The 12,847-nt window shown below is 42.4% G+C and overlaps 1 protein-coding gene across 2 annotated transcripts in view; it reads right to left on the reverse strand.

Annotated features, from left to right (window-relative positions):
- Positions 1 to 12,847, reverse strand: part of LOC139541501 (collagen alpha-1(XXIV) chain-like) — a 316,499-nt gene that overhangs the window by 28,578 nt on the left and 275,074 nt on the right. The window contains exons 42-47 of one of the 2 annotated variants that reach the window (XM_071346202.1): positions 12,564 to 12,620; positions 11,738 to 11,791; positions 10,393 to 10,446; positions 8,019 to 8,072; positions 3,114 to 3,167; positions 553 to 660 (exon numbers count right to left, since the gene is read on the reverse strand). In XM_071346202.1, coding sequence (XP_071202303.1) covers positions 553 to 660; positions 3,114 to 3,167; positions 8,019 to 8,072; positions 10,393 to 10,446; positions 11,738 to 11,791; positions 12,564 to 12,620 — 381 coding nt within the window. Of the gene's footprint in view, positions 1 to 552; positions 661 to 3,113; positions 3,168 to 8,012; positions 8,073 to 10,392; positions 10,447 to 11,737; positions 11,792 to 12,563; positions 12,621 to 12,847 lie in introns of both variants that reach the window. The other variant, XM_071346201.1, reaches the window with a different exon arrangement.

Below are 12,847 nucleotides of genomic sequence, written 5' to 3' on the forward strand. Positions count from 1 at the left end.
TTTGCTTCTTGAAAATCTAATATCTTGAAAACTTGATTGCTGACATGGACTAATGAAAAAAATACCATAATATAGTTTTTGAGTGTATTTTTCCTTTAATAATGGGATAATCTCATAACTTTATTCAGCCCATTATTCAGTTTGGACATTGTTGGAGATTTACTGTGACGCTAGCTAGTGTTGTGATTGTGTGTAATGTCGCAAGAGAAATAGACGAGTGAGGTTTTTAACGAGGAGACGTGGTAAAACTAAATAAGAAAGGGGTCACTGGATTATAAACTTTATTCTGATTCAGAGAGCGGGTCAGACTGTCAGCCACAGACATTTAACGATGCTGAGAGAATGGCTCTCTTAAAGTTTGCTTACACAATGTAATAATCCCCTGACTCTTACTGTGACCTACTGTAGAGCACGAACAGGGCAAGAGTTTGTTTATGGACAGATTATAGGGCCCCATTCTGTGTGTGTGTGTGTGAGTGTCTGCAGGCACGGGAATAATTGTAGTGTAGCTACCTGTGTGTGTGTGTGTGAGAGACAGGATATGATGCCTACCTGTCGCCCAGTCTTCCCTGGAAATCCTGGTAACCCAACTAGTCCTGGAGGACCGTCAGGCCCAGCGTATCCCTCCATGCCTCTGGGTCCAAGTAAACCAGCTTCGCCCTGGGAAATACAAAACAACAATATCAAACTCAATCTGTTGTGTCTCCATGACAATACTTGTAAAGGCATTAGTTATGGGCACTAACGTGAATATTCAGGTCTTAGCCAGTTGAGGTCACTTCTAACTGCAATGCATTTTATCCAACCACCTACACTACGATACACTACCGCTCTAATCTCCCAACCTTTCCCAGTCCCCCACGGCCTTCTTAGTTGGCTGTATATAAATCTACCTTCAGAGACATCTGGAATAAAGAGATACATTCCCGACTGGCAGTGATGGCTTGGGATCTATAACTGTTTTATGGAAAATAAAGGGAAGTGCATTTTGACCTCAACATATTGTCATATGCTCTAATATTCTACAGACTGACTATATACAGCACTGAACATTTTGTCCTGTTACTTTAACGAAACAAACCCAATGAAATGTCATGTCATGGAGAGTACATGTACGGGACATTGTTATGGACTTCTCTGTAAATATCAAATCAAATTGTATTTGTCACATGCGCCGAATACTGACAAGCCCTTAACCAACAATGCAGTAAAAAAAAAAAATAGTTAAGAAAATAATTACTAAATAAACTAATGTAAAAAAAGTAACACAATAAAATAACAATAATGAAACTATATACAGGGGGTACCGGTACTTAGTCAATGTGCAGGGTTACAGGTTAGCTGAGGTAATTGATGTAATATGTACATGTACTGTAGGTAGGGGTAAAGTGACTATGCATAGATAATAAACAGTGAGTAGCAGCAGTGTAAAAAAAAAGGGGTCAATGCAAATAGTCCGGGTTGTCAGGTTTTGGCCAGGACTGTTCTGGGTTTTTTTGTCACTAGATGTCCCCATTGCACCTTTTTTGTACCTTTTGTTTTTCCCTTGCTCTAATTATTGTTTGCACCTGTATGTCGTTCCCTTGTTAGTATTTAATCCCTGTGTGTTCCTCAGTTCCCTGCTCAGTGTTTGTATGTTAGCACCCAGCCCCAGCCCAAGCCTTGTTGTGAACATATATTTTTCTCTTGTTGGATTTTCCAGAGGTTCTCTGGTTTTGTTCTTTTGTATTTTGGATTAGTCTTTTGAGGTTTGTTTTTCCCTTGCTGTTTTTACCACTTTGTGGATTTTCTTTGTATTTTGGAAGATATCTATTTTTTATTAAACCACCATCTCTAGTACTGCTGTGTCTGCCTCATCTTCTGGGTTCTGCCGATTTAGTGACTGTTTCTCGCACCGGGTCCTGACACGGGTGGCCATTTGATTAGCTGTTCAGCATTCTTACAGCTTGGGAGTAGAAGCTGTTAAGGAGCCTTTTGGACCTAGACTTGGTGCTCCGGTACCGCTTGCCGTGCAGTAGCAGAGAGAGCAGTCTATGACTTGGGTGGCTGGAGTCTTTGACAATTTTTTGGGCCTTCCTCTGACACCGCCTAGTAGAGAGGTCCTGAATGGCAGGAAGCTTGGCCGCAGTGATGTACTGGGTCGTACGCACTACCCTCTGCAGCGCCTTACGGTCGGATGCCGAACTTTTCCATACTAGGCAGTGATGCAACCGGTCAGGATGCTCTCGATGGTGCAGCTGTAGAACCTTTTGATACCATCACTCAGCATGTTCTCGGCAATAACTATTTAAATTTGTTTCCATCACTCCACGGCCTCTCTCTCTCTCCATCATCCCTCCTTCCCTGCTTTCTATCTCTTCACACAGGCTCTCTCTCGCTCTCTCTCTCTCTCTTTTTGTCCGTCCCTCTATCTCCACTTCTCTCCCCATTTCTCCCCCTACAAAGTAGTCCATAACGTAAATGTAATCTCCACGTAACACAATGCATTAGTCTTGTTTGTTGTAGTACAGAATGTAATGCAGTATATCTCTTTCCTCCCTCTGTTACTCTCTACATCTCTCCCATCACCCTCTCCCTCTGTACCTCTCTACATCTCTCCCATCACCCTCTCCCTCTGTACCTCTCTACATCTCTCCCATCACCCTCTCCCTCTGTACCTCTCTACATCTCTCCCATCACCCTCTCCCTCTGTACCTCTCTACATCTCTCCCATCACCCTCTCCCTCTGTACCTCTCTACATCTCTCCCATCACCCTCTCCCTCTGTACCTCTCTACATCTCTCCCATCACCCTCTCCCTCTGTACCTCTCTACATCTCTCCCATCACCCTCTCCCTCTGTACCTCTCTACATCTCTCCCATCACCCTCTCCCTCTGTACCTCTCTACATCTCTCCCATCACCCTCTCCCTCTGTACCTCTCTACATCTCTCCCATCACCCTCTCCCTCTGTACCTCTCTACATCTCTCCCATCACCCTCTCCCTCTGTACCTCTCTACATCTCTCCCATCACCCTCTCCCTCTGTACCTCTCTACATCTCTCCCATCACCCTCTCCCTCTGTCCGTCTTTCTTTCTTCATGTCTTCTCTACATTGTGGTGATGTGATACTTACTTCAACACCAGCGGTCCCAGTCAGGCCCCTCGCTCCTTTCTTCCCTTCGAAGCCCTGTACAAACACACACACACACACACACACACACACACACACACACACACACACACACACACACACACACACACACACACACACACACACACACACACACACACACACACACACACACACACACACTCCAATTGTTTTGTTACCAATAAAAACAAATCCATTATTTATCTACATGTGTCTGCTTATTCCCTGACGTGTGTGGTTACGTTACAGTTTTTTACAATCACTTTGGCACTAATTTCAGAACCTTGAACTCATTTTCAAAACTAACACTTTTTCCAATTGCTTGGATACAATACACATTAAGCTAAGATCATTTGTTCATTGAACTAAAATCACCTGTTCAAAATGACACAACTTAACATCAAAGTATTACCATTTCAAAATGCAATTCACACATTACATCTGAGATGACTGTCTATTAATTTCATTACAATGATCTAACTATCAATTGATACACCTGCTGAAAATGATAAGTAACTGTTGCATTACTCTTAATGCATAGTTTTATGGAAACTGACAAACAATATTCCATGTTTAGATCATGAAAGCTTCAGGATAATGAGATCCAATGACACCAATTACCGTGGAACATGAACCAATTGGACTACATTATCTATGGATGTAATATTTCCTCATCATTCTTTATCAGACACTGTTTCTATGGTCCCATGTACCACTTTTTCAGACCATGTTTTCAGATTTGACATTACTGTACACTCACCGGCCACTTTATTAGGTACACCTATCTAGCACTGAGTAGGACCCCCTTTTGCAGCATGCGCACAATTGTTTTAAACGGCTGTTATTTGAGCATTTGTGGCCTTTCTGTTAGCTTGAATGAGTCTGGACATTCTCCTCTGACCTCTCTCATTAACAAGGTGTTTTTGCCCACAGAACTGCCGCTCACTGAATGTGTTTTGTTTATCGCACCATTCTCTGTAAACTCTAGACTGTAGTGCGCAAAAATCCCAGGAGGGTAGCTGTTTCTGAGATGCTGGAACCACCATGTGTGGCACCAGCAATCATTCAACAATCATACCACGGTCAAAGTTGCTTAGATTACGCATCTTGCCCGTTCTAATGTTTGGTCGAACAACAACTAAAGCTCTCTACTCTATATATTCTATATATTGAGTTGCAGGCAGCCACATGATTCGCTATTCAAAGGAGCAGGCTATTTGTGTTAACACGCAGGTGTACCTAATAAAGTGGCCGGTGAGTGTATGTATGCAGGCCCTTGTAATTGCTTTTCCAAAACTGCCAACTCGAGTATATAGTGTAATGAGTGGTATCCACCTGCAACAACATAGCGATAACAGGGAGTCAGCAGGTGATCCAGGTCACAATAGAGGTCAAGCAGTGGGAGGAGGAAGACGAGGAAAACGTGGTGGTGAAAGGAATGTCAGGAGACAAGCACCCCTTCTGAGAGGTGGTTGTGGGCCTCGTTTGAGAGGTGTGAGGGAACGTGGTAGAGGTCAAGGCCACGGACCAAGACAGTGGCAGCAACAGCAAAGAGTGTCCAATGGAATCCGAGCAATAGTTGTAGGCCATGTTGTAAATCATGGCATGACAATGACTGAGGCAGCTACAATGATTCAACCAAACCTCAGAAGATCAACTGTGGCCTCAATCATCAGAACTTTCCGCAATGAGAACCGGTAAGTCTTCAGCATGCACTAAACATTAGGCTACTCTCAATTGTCAAATGACTGTATACTGCATGCCAATGTGTACCACAGAGTAGGTGATGTGACTAAATGTGTTCTTACTGTAATTGTCCCTGCAGAATTGAGACTAGGCCAAATAGGGGAGGCAGAGGCAAAATTCTGACTGACCAACAAGAGCTGGCTGTGGTCAATTTGGTTCGGGCCAGAAATGATATTCACCTTACAGAAATTTGGCAGCACATCTTGGACAATGACGACATGTTCAACAATGTGGAAGCCATAGGTTTGCCGACTATTGCACGCATGCTGAAAAGCACCAGGTGTCTCTAAAACAGCTATACCAATGTGCCTTCTGAAAGAAATGCAGACAGAGTGAAGCAACTGAGGACTGAGTATGTTCAGGTATGTTCAGTTTTCAAGATGCCTATTTTGAAAAATTCCCCCAAAATTCTACATCATTGTAATCAGTAATTCTCTTTCCAAAATGTATTTTTAGAGGGTGATGGAGCTGGATGCTGACGAAAACCATCACAAATTCCTATTTTTGGATGAGGCAGGGTTCAACCTGGCCAAAACAAGGAGGAGAGGTTGGAATTTCAATGGCCAGCGGGCAACCATCCACGTACCTGCACAACGTGGAGCAAACATCACCAGGTGTGCAGCTATATCGGAAGAGGGTGTGGTAGGACGCAGACCTCATATTGAATCATATAATGCAGCTCTCCTTGTAACCTTCCTCGATGAGCTAAATCAGGTCTGTAGAGCTGATGGCGTGACCTACGTCATTGTGTGGGATAATGTCAGGTTCCACCATGCTCAAATGGTGCAAGCATGGTTTCAGGCCCATCCACAATTTACCACCTTGTACTTACCCCCATACTCTCCTTTCCTTAACCCGACTGAGGAATTTTTCTCCATTGAGGTGGAAGGTATATGATAGGTGACCTCACGAACAAACCACCCTTCTCCAGGCCATGGATGAAGCATGCAATGGCATCACGGCAGACCAGTGTCAGGCCTGGATTCGCCATGCCCGAAGATTCTTCCCAAGATGTTTGGCTAATGAAAACATCCATTGTGTCAGGTTTTGGCCAGGACTGTTCAGGTTTTGTTCACTAGATGTCCCCCTTGCACCTTTTTTGTACCTTTTGTTTTTTCTTGCCCTAATTATTGTTTGCACCTGTAAATCATTCCCTTGTTAGTATTTAACCCTGTGTGTTCCTCAGTTCCTTGCTCAGTGTTTGTATGTTAGCACCCAGCCCCAGCCTTTGTGAACATTTTTCTCTTGTTGGATTTTCCAGAGGTTCTCTGGTTTTGTTCTCGTGTATTTTTGGATTGATCTTTTGAGGTTTGTTTTTTCCCTTGCTGTTTTTACCACTTTGTGGATTTTCTTTTGTATTTTGGAAGATATCTATTTTTTATTAAACCACCATCTCTAGTACTGCTGTGTCTGCCTCATCTTCTGGGTTCTGCCAATTATTAGTGACTGTTTCTCGCACCGGGTCCTGACACATTGTGATGTGGATGAGAACCTGTGGCCAAATCCACAAGACAGGGTTGATGGAAATGTAGAAGTACAGTAATCAATCCTTTGTTTTGCTTTTTACAGTAAGCCAGGTGAGGAACACTGCAATTGACGTTTTACTGTAGTTTTTTTCTTTTTTGTAGCTAATTATTTTTGCTTTGATTCAAAGAAACCTATGTTGTGATTTTATTGTATGTCATCAATACATTTCAGATTTTGTTCAATGATTCCACTGTGTCTGTAGTATTCTCTCTACTAGTCCTTTTACAGTGATGTATTTACATGTAGTACCATAATGAAACATGTATCACATATTTTGTACTACAATATTTAATGATTGTATGAACAACTACACAGTGAAACTATCACTGTGTGTGGGTGATCTAAATGAATGTTCCTATGGTATTTCATGATAAATTAGTTATTTGAACCAATGATTCTGTAAGTGCAAGGTTTCTTTAAAGACATGAATGCACAATGCAATGTTTTGAACATTGGACAGCCTGTGTTACAAGTGATGACTGTTTTGAGTTTGTGTCTAGAGTTTTGAAAAATGACCACAAGGTTCTGAAATTAGTGCCAAAGTGATTGTAAAAAACGGTAAGATTAAGTCTTAGGCTTACTGCACACTAAACGGATGTTTACATATACAGTTCTGCGTAGTGTATACTTCACTCATAGACCTCTAGTCTTGTGTTACTCCAGTTCACATTTTTCTAAGGCCGAACTTGCACTCAATATGTGACGCAACAATATTGACTCAATCTGATAAAATAGGCAAATAGGCCAAGTCGCATGTCTTAACATGTCAAAGGTATTTAGAACTATATATGTAAGATACAGTACCTCAGCTTGTTTTTAGGAAATATGTGACCATATGCAGATCAAAGAATCCTACTTCTGTACATAAAGAGCTATATTCCATAAAGAGCAACATTATGTCACAAATGAATGATATTCACAAACTCTGAAAATGTATACATTATCAAGCTGCAGTTAAAATATTCATACTTGAAGTGAAGTAATTTAGACTTGAAGTGCATAATAAATAGCTCATTTTTCCAAAATTCTTACTGATGCCAGCTTTCTGCATTCCAGTGTCTATTCTCAAGCCTTGTGGAATTCAGACGGAACACTTTGAAGCGCACAGTGGGTGGCCAAACAAACATAATTCTCTGCTTCCTTCTTTCTCCCTCTTTCTCTCCTTCCCTCATCCGTCTTCTCTGGTATCAAAGGCACAGATGCTCAAGCCTGTCTGCATTGTTTTGGCCCAGTCTGATTTCATGGGAATAAAAGTGGGCACGTCGGCTTGTTGATCGAGAGCAATAGAGTCCTAGGTTAAAAACGGTTGTCTCCACGGCTTGTCTAGCATGTTAGGAACTGCAGTTTGGAAGTGAGTGTCTCCTCTTCTCCCATAGCGTTGACAGGTGATTGCTCAACCCGACCCTCATGGTGTTCAGAGCCAAGGAAGCCTGTAGGAAGCTCTGCAGTAGGCTGGTGTAACACTTTGATTATCTAGTTATACAATAATATCGGATCTAGAGCTCCAGGGAGACATGATTTAAGAAATACTGTGGTCTCCTTTCCCCAAGCCAGGAGCGGAATGCGTCCGATGCACTGATTTACAAAGAATAGCATGATCACACTCACACTCACCTGAGTTCCCATTTCTCCTTTCAGGCCAGGTTCTCCGGGTTCCCCTGGTGTTCCCTAATCAACAAAATCACACACACACAGGATTTATTCTTATTTCAATGTGCAAAACAAAATGTGACCTAGAAATACAGTTGAAGTCAGAAGTTTACATACACCTTAGCCAAATACATTTAAACTCAGTTTTTACAACTCCTGACATTTAATCATAGTAAAAATTCCCTGTCTTAGGTCAGTTAGTATCACCACTTTATTTTAAGAATGTGAAATTATTTATTTCAGCTTTTATTTCTTTCATCACATTCCCAGTGGGTCAGAAGTTTACATACACTGTCACGGCCGTCGTAGGGAGGAGACCAAGGCGCAGCGTGATAAGCATACATTCTTCTTTATTTAAAGAACGAACACTGAACAAAACGAACAAAATAACAAAACGAACCGTGAAGCTAATATGGCTAGTGCAGACAGGCAACTAAACATAGAATAAGAACCCACAAAACCAAAAGGGAAAATGGCAACCTAAATATGATCCCCAATCAGAGACAATGATAAACAGCTGCCTCTGATTGGGAACCAATTCAGGCCACCATAGACATACATATGCCTAGACTTACAAACACCCCTAGACATACAAAAACCCTAGACAATACAAAACAAGCATACCCACCCTCGTCACACCCTGACCTAACCAAAATAATAAAGAAAACATAGATAACTAAGGTCAGGGCGTGACATACACTCAATTAGTATTTGGTAGCATTACCTTTCAATTGTTTAACTTGGGTCAAACGTTTCGGGTAGCCTTCCATAAGCTTTCCACAATAAGTTGGGTGAATTTTGTACCATTCCTCCTGACAGAGCTGGTGTAACTGAGTCAGATTTGTAGGCCTCCTTTGCTCACACACACTTTTTCAGTTCTGCCCACACATTTTCTATGGGATTGAGGTCAGGGCTTTGTGATGGCCACTCCAATGCCTTGACTTTGTTGTCGTCAAGCCATTTTGTCACAACTTTGGAAGTATGCTTGGGATCATTGTCCATTTGGAAGACCCATTTGCGATGAAGCTTTAACTTTCTGACTGATGTCTTGAGATGTTGCTTCAATATATCCACATCATTTCCATCCTCATGATGCCATCTATTTTGTGAAGTGGACCATTCCCTCCTGCAGCAAAGCACCTCCACAACATGATGCTGCCACACGCGTGCTTCACGGTTGGGATGGTGTTCTTCGGCTTGCAAGCCTCCCCCTTTTTCCTCCAAACATAACGATGGTCATTATGGCCAAACAGTTCTATTTTTGCTTCATCAGACCAGAGGACATTTCTCCAAAAAGTACGATCTTTGTCCCCATGTGCAGTTGCAAACCGTAGTCTGGCTTTCTTATGGCGGTTTTGGAGCAGTGGCTTCTTACTTGCCGAGCGGCCTTTCAGGTTATGTCGATATAGGACTTGTTTTTACTGTGGATATCGATACTTTTGTACCTGTATCCTAAAGCATCTTCACAAGGTCCATTGCTGTTGTTCTGGGATTGATTTGCACTTTTCGCACCAAAGTACGTTCATCTCTAGGAGACAGAACGAATCTCCTTTGTGCGCGGTATGACGGCTGCGTGGTCCCATAGTGTTTATACTTGCATAATATTGTTTGTACAGATGAACGTGGTACCTTCAGGCATTTGGAAATTGCTCCCAAGGATGAACCAGACTTGTGGAGGTCAAAATCTTTTGGCTGATTTCTTTTGATTTTCCCATGATGTCAAGCAAAGAGGCACTGAGTTTGAAGGTAGGCCTTGAAATACATTGTCACGCCCTGGCCTTAGTTATCTTTGTTTTCTTTATTATTTTAGTTAGGTCAGGGTGTGACATGGGGGATGTTTGTGTGTTTTTGTCTCGTCTAGGGTGTTTGTATTGTCTAGGTTTTTTTTGTAGAGTTCATGGGGTTGTGTTCGTTGTAGGTGTTTATGTAAGTCTATGGTTGCCTAGATTGGTTCTCAATTAGAGGCAGGTGTTCAACGTTGTCTCTGATTTGGAACCATATTTAGGCAGCCATGTTCTTTGGGTATTTTGTGGGTGATTGTTTCCTGTGTCAGTGTTTGTGCCACACGGGACTGTTACGGTTTGTTACGTTTATTGTTTTTGTATTGGTGTTCATTGTTCAGTTTTTTCTATATTAAAACATGGACACCTACCACGCTGCGTATTGGTCCGATCCTTGTTACACCTCTTCAGAGGAAGAAGAGGAAGACAGCCGTGACATACATCCACAGGTAGTGGTTGAAAAACGAGTTTTAATGACTCCAACCTAAGTGTATATAAACTTCCGACTTCAACTGTAGATGCTGATAAGGCCTACACATAGTATTTATTGGACTTACAGGAAGGCCTGGTGCTCCAACAGCCCCGCGAAGTCCAGTGATGCCAGTGTGGCCCTGAAAATAACAAAGAGACAAAGACATTATACAGGTGAAACTAGAGCTGGGACGATAAACCATCAATGATCGACACAGACCATACCGATCAATTATTGCAAAAGTTTGAAATGAAATAAGTTTGCTAATATGGGTGATTGTTAATGGGACAATTGATGGCTACAACCATCAAACTAGTAGTAACGTTAGTAGTTTAAATTAAAATAAACTGTGGTGCACATTGTTATAACCTTATCATTAGCACGTCTAATGAGGAAATTTATCACAATATGGATTTTTGTCCATATCGCTCAGCTCTAGGTGAAACGCTACAGCTTCACAGTCACCTGAATTGGTGATATTGGAGGTTGAGTCAGGTCATTTAGTGAGACCCAGGTGTCAGGGTTCAGCTAGCTATGTTTTGGTTCACTACAGCTACACAAGGTTAGCTGTAATAAGCCTGATCTTTAGGGCGAAATGTTGCACAATAAAACTGTGGGCGCCATCAACTGTGTTCGCATATCTATCTTTCTTTCAACAGCACGATATAGTCCCCTAAGCTTCATACCATACGAATAGCAGAACCACAGAGTACTGTAGTTCACAGGCCAAGCTTTCTAGGTATGTATTTTATTACATTGGGCTGCAGGTGGCTCAGACAAAATTTGCTCTATAAATTCACCACTCAGAAGGGGGGGGAAGCCTCATAGGTCAACTAGAGTTAAAACACACACACACACACACACACACACACACACACACACACACACACACACACACACACACACACGCACACACACACTTTTATCTAATGGGATCCTGGAAGTCTCTCAAGCCTCTCAACAACTGCCAAATCAAGATTAGCAACCGTGACTTTGAACTCATATCCAGTTCAGCAGAAGAATGCTTATAAATGCTTAAAACCATTGTACTCTCTCTCTCTGAGGAGGGCGGCACTTGGGCAAAGTGTTTATAGGAGGGGAGAGCTCTAGTAACCCTGCCGCAGGGGATTCTGGGATTTCGCTCTGCACAACTTTCATCTTGTACTGTTAACTTCACACCTGATCTGAACCTGTGTGTGTGTGTTTCGCCTGTGTGTGTGTTAGTTTTCAGTGTCTATGCCAATAACACCAGATTTCCTCCTGACTAATCACTTGGAATTCAGTAATCCGGGATGCTCATGTTTCAGATGTGTGGTCTCAGACCTGCTTTAATACAAGCACCAAAGAAAATAATGGAAACGGAACAGAAAAAACGCCAGAAAAGTGATTTTGGGATACATTTGATGTTGTGGTTTTTATGGTGGTTTTACCTGATATCCCTCATCTCCAGGCTCTCCGCGGTCTCCTCGCTCACCCGGGAGACCCTGCCCAAACACACACATACATTAGGGCTCTGAATCTTTTAGGAAAGGCTGTATTTCACCTTAAACTCTCTGAGCCAATAACACAATACCTTCCTTCTTATAGGTTACACTGCTTACAATCTATGCTGAGAGCCATCTACTGTAGCGCTTTGGCACAGGTGGTTGGTGGCACCTTATTTGGGGAGAACGGGCTTGAGGTAAAAAATATATATTTTTTAACCTTCATTTAACTAGGCAAACCAGTTAAGAACAAATTCTTATTTACAATGACAGCCTACACCGGCCAAACCCTGTGCCAATTGTGAGCCACCATATGGGACTCCCAATCACTGCCAGTTGTAATACAGCCTGGATTTGAAGCAGGGTGTCTGTTGTGATGTTTCTAGTACTGAGATGCAGTGCCTTAGACCACAGCGTCACTCAGGAGCCCAACACACACTCCAGTAATGACTGGAGAGGAATCGGTGGAATGGTATTCAACACTTCAAATGCACTGGTTTCCAGGTGTTTGATGCTGTTCCATTCGCTCCGTTCCGGACAATATTTTGAGCCATTCTCCCCTCAGCAGCCTCCACAAAGCGGCTTTGGACATCCATTCTCTTGGACCTCTGTCAAGCATGGTTGGACAACTATGCCTCAAGCAACACCACTATTAGAAAACAGTTAATATAATGCTTTCATAGGGTGCCATTTTGGACATCACCTCTGACTCAGCCCTAAGCCACACACACATAGGAAGAGGACAGGTAAGTTGAAGGAAGGCGAGACCTACTGGTTCACCTAGTGGCCCGGCAGGTCCTGGGGTCTTACTGTCTTCTCCAGGGTAACCCTAGAACACCATACCAAAATACACTCAGTACACTCTGACACAACAGTAAAATGAGACAGCATGCCAAAATGCGCCCATCCAACTCTGGCACAACAAACTTTATTTTATTTTTTATTTCACCTTTATTTAACCAGGTAGGCCAGTTGAGAACAAGTTCTCATTTACAACTGTGACATGGCCAAGATAAAGCCAAGCAGTGCGACAAAAACAACACAGAGTTACACATG

This window comes from Salvelinus alpinus, chromosome 16 (assembly GCF_045679555.1).
Source record: "Salvelinus alpinus chromosome 16, SLU_Salpinus.1, whole genome shotgun sequence".
NCBI classification, from domain to species: Eukaryota; Metazoa; Chordata; class Actinopteri; order Salmoniformes; family Salmonidae; genus Salvelinus; species Salvelinus alpinus.